The sequence below is a fragment of the Arachis hypogaea genome, chromosome 7, assembly GCF_003086295.3.
Source record: "Arachis hypogaea cultivar Tifrunner chromosome 7, arahy.Tifrunner.gnm2.J5K5, whole genome shotgun sequence".
NCBI classification, from domain to species: domain Eukaryota; kingdom Viridiplantae; phylum Streptophyta; class Magnoliopsida; order Fabales; family Fabaceae; genus Arachis; species Arachis hypogaea.
Genome location: NC_092042.1, coordinates 59,512,838 through 59,515,929, shown reverse-complemented (window position 1 = coordinate 59,515,929; position 3,092 = coordinate 59,512,838). Strand labels below are relative to the sequence as shown.

At 42.2% G+C, this 3,092-nt stretch overlaps 1 protein-coding gene across 1 annotated transcript; it reads right to left on the bottom strand.

Moving 5' to 3' along the window:
* Positions 1-627: 627 nt before the first annotated feature.
* LOC112701510 (uncharacterized) lies at positions 628-2,627 on the bottom strand. Its single transcript, XM_025752260.1, has 5 exons — positions 2,336-2,627; positions 2,068-2,199; positions 1,881-1,942; positions 1,101-1,814; positions 628-897 (listed from the first exon to the last, which is right to left on the bottom strand). Exons 1-5 carry the CDS (start codon positions 2,625-2,627, stop codon positions 628-630), a joined length of 1,470 nt encoding a protein of 489 aa, XP_025608045.1.
* Positions 2,628-3,092: the final 465 nt, after the last annotated feature.

Here is a 3,092-nt window from a genome sequence, read left to right as displayed (position 1 = left end):
AAACGCTGCTAGGTGGAGGCGGCGAGGTCGGAGGTGGCGACTGGCGAGGTCGGAGGTGGCGAGATCAGTGCTGTCTGCTAGGGGTCCCCTGTGGCTTTTGGTTCAGTGGGTGACTGGGTGGCTCAGGCTGGCTCCGTGGCTGGGTCTGGGTGAGTATGTGTGCTACCCAGAGGGCGAGATGTGGTGGGCTGGTGGCTCAGGCGGCTGGCTCCGATCTGGGATTTGGGGGTTAGGGATTTGGGGATTTTGGGGAGGGACTGCGCAGCAAGGTAACGCACTAACGCGTTTGGGGGGGAGGTGGGGGTCTGGGGGTGGGCTAGCCGGCTAGGTAGTTTTTATTTTTTAGGGTTTTGAAAAGAACCGGTTCGATTCGGTTCGGTTAGGGTTTTAGTGGCAAGAACCGAAAACCGAACCGAACCGCAAAAAAAAACAGCAAAACATTATTTTTCGGTTTGTTCGGTTTTCGGTTAATTCGGTTTTCGGTTTTTTCGGTTCAGTTCTGCGGTTTAGTTCGGTCCGGATCGGTTTTGAACACCCCTAGTCTAAAGTATCACAGAGACATCGGCCCTTGGTCATTGCCACTTTCATTACAAAACAGAAGGTAAACACTAAAATCTATTATGTTCTTCATCCCAATGCTTTCCAGGCCCTAGGTGGTGTTTTTGCCATGAACTTCAAAGTCCTCCTTGATGGGCTAGTGACTGTTGCTGTCGATGGCTGGGGTTGACTAGCGATACTGCTGCATCTAGCTCTCTTGGAGGATGTTTGTGACTCTTGACTCCCTCCAACTTGTGTATTGCTCTTTTTCTTTGGCTGAAGTTTTGTTGCTGGTTTTGTTGTTGTCTTGGCTGGGATTTGGAGTCCTAGTTGTGCCAGCACCTTTCTTGGCTTGTGGAGCTGCATTATGCTATAAGCAATAACAACAAACAATGACATCAGGGGATTGGGTTCAACAAATTGGGTTCATCAGATAGTAACAACAATTACATATAAAGAATTGCGTTCAAATTGACAACAACAATTTTACCCTTTTTGTTGAGGCCTCCACCTTGCGTTTTCTAAGGCAGATTTTTTTGTTGTGACCAAGTGCAAAACAATACGAATATTTTTGTTATTGTCCAGTCCTCCACCTTTAGTTTTGGGCGCTCTATTGGTTTCCTAAACACTAGTGACAGCACATCATCATTCTCAGTCTGGGTCCAAAGATTTGGTCTATTCACTGGGTAGATTACATGTTGATTGCAGTCCACGTAGGTCTCTTTCCTACAGCACTTATTCACATAGTTCTTAACATCCAAACACATTTTTCTAATGCAACTCATGGCATGCTCACAAGGGTAACCTGTTAGTTTAAACTTTCTACAGGAGCACTCATGTAAGTTTAAGTCTACAACAAATTTGTCTCTATTACACTGACTGGTAGACACCTCATACTTGTCCCTACCTGCATATATGGCCAACCACTCCCCACCCTTATCAAACTCTCTTTCAATTTTTTTGTTTATTTTTGGCAAAATTTCTCCAGCATGTGTAACTATACTTTGTCTGTTGTCAGCCCACCTATTCATTAGATAAACCCTAATATCTTCTAACATAGACACAATGTGTTTCTCTCTAGCCTCTACAATAACAGAGTTAAAATACTCACATATGTTGTTTACAAGTGTATCAACTCTAGGAAAATGATTAAACATGGACTTGTTCCAATACTTGGCAGGGATCTCCATGAGATGATTATAAGCTCCTTGATCAACCAGTTGAATCTCCTTCATCCTTCTCTCCCACTCCTGGACATATGTTGCCTTTGCAGCCTTCTACATCATCATTTTTAGCTAAACACCTGGAAACTTTTTTCTGAAATTTCTATATAAGTGTCTGACACAAAACCTGTGATTTATGTTAGACAGCAACTCATCAAAGGCAGTGATCAATTTCTTGGAAGCTGAATTTAAAATAGCACCAGTCAATAACAGCACAACATGAATTAAAGATAGAATTAATTAGACAAGTTTAGGTGAGTACTGCTTAGATTGAGAGTTATCTTTTGTTAGTCGCTCATGAATGTACACCATCTGATCTTATCAACTCCTAAATCATCACACAGATTCAACAAAAACCATCTCCACGAGTCTTTTGTCTTTGCTTCAACAACAGCATAGAAAATAGGCAAAATCTTATCGTTGGGGTCCCATCCAATGGCTGTTAAAAGTTGACCCCATATGGAGTCTTGATGAAGCATCCATCAAGGCCGATCATGGATCTGTACACTATAAACTCCGTTTGCAAGTATCCAAGCAGACATAGATCCTCTCAAATCGTGGTCTCATGTCCTTACCAGGAATTGGTGTCTCTAATTTAAATTCAGGAGGTCTTTCCACTTGTATCTGAACAGTTGAACCCGGATTTGACCTCAATAACTCGGCAGCATAGTCATGAATCCTCCTATATTGCTCTCCATAAGTACCATTAATCTCATCCAAGGCTTGCTGCTTCACTCTGGAAGCTTTGGTCTTTGTGAGGTCAACATTCCACTTGCTATGAGCCTTCTTTATCAAAGTTCTCAACTTGATTTTAGGGTTCTCACAGATCTTTCTCATAAAAGCCTTACTCAGCCACTGAAAACTCATGATACCAATCTTGGTTGCCTTATTGCATGTGTATTTTTTGTAACAGCTGGTCAATTGTCACGTATCCTCTCTCTTCATCTTATGGCAGTAAGCAAACCACTTGCAACCTTCTTTTCAAACAGTTTTGCACCTATGGCTATCACACTTTGAGAACCATATTCCTCTGCCACTGTGCACAGCATAGCTAGTTACACATTCCTTAAAAGCATTCCTATTTACGTATATTATCCCAACCTCCCATTTATACTCCTTCATATTCTTCAAACTCTTATACAACAGGTATTTCCTCAATAAGGAATCCTCTTCATCATCACTTACAGGGACATCCCACAACTCCTTACTCTCAACCCATCATCTGCATCCCTTAGTCCAGCAGCCACCACTTGCTCCTTTCCCTTATTAACACTGCCACTAAATTCTCCTTGTACTCTTTCAATTTGAACACTCTGTTTCATCTTTTGGAAA

Bases quoted from the DNA above. Each gene is read 5' to 3' on its own strand.
- LOC112701510 (XM_025752260.1), bottom strand. From the start codon at position 2,627: ATGAGTTTTCAGTGGCTGAGTAAGGCTTTTATGAGAAAGATCTGTGAG. The intron at 1,943-2,067 runs GTACATTCATGA...TTTTAAATTCAG, and splicing joins AGTTGATAAGATCAGATGGT to CTTCCAAGAAATTGATCACT. The intron at 1,815-1,880 runs GTCAGACACTTA...ATGATGATGTAG, and splicing joins ACATAAATCACAGGTTTTGT to AAGGCTGCAAAGGCAACATA.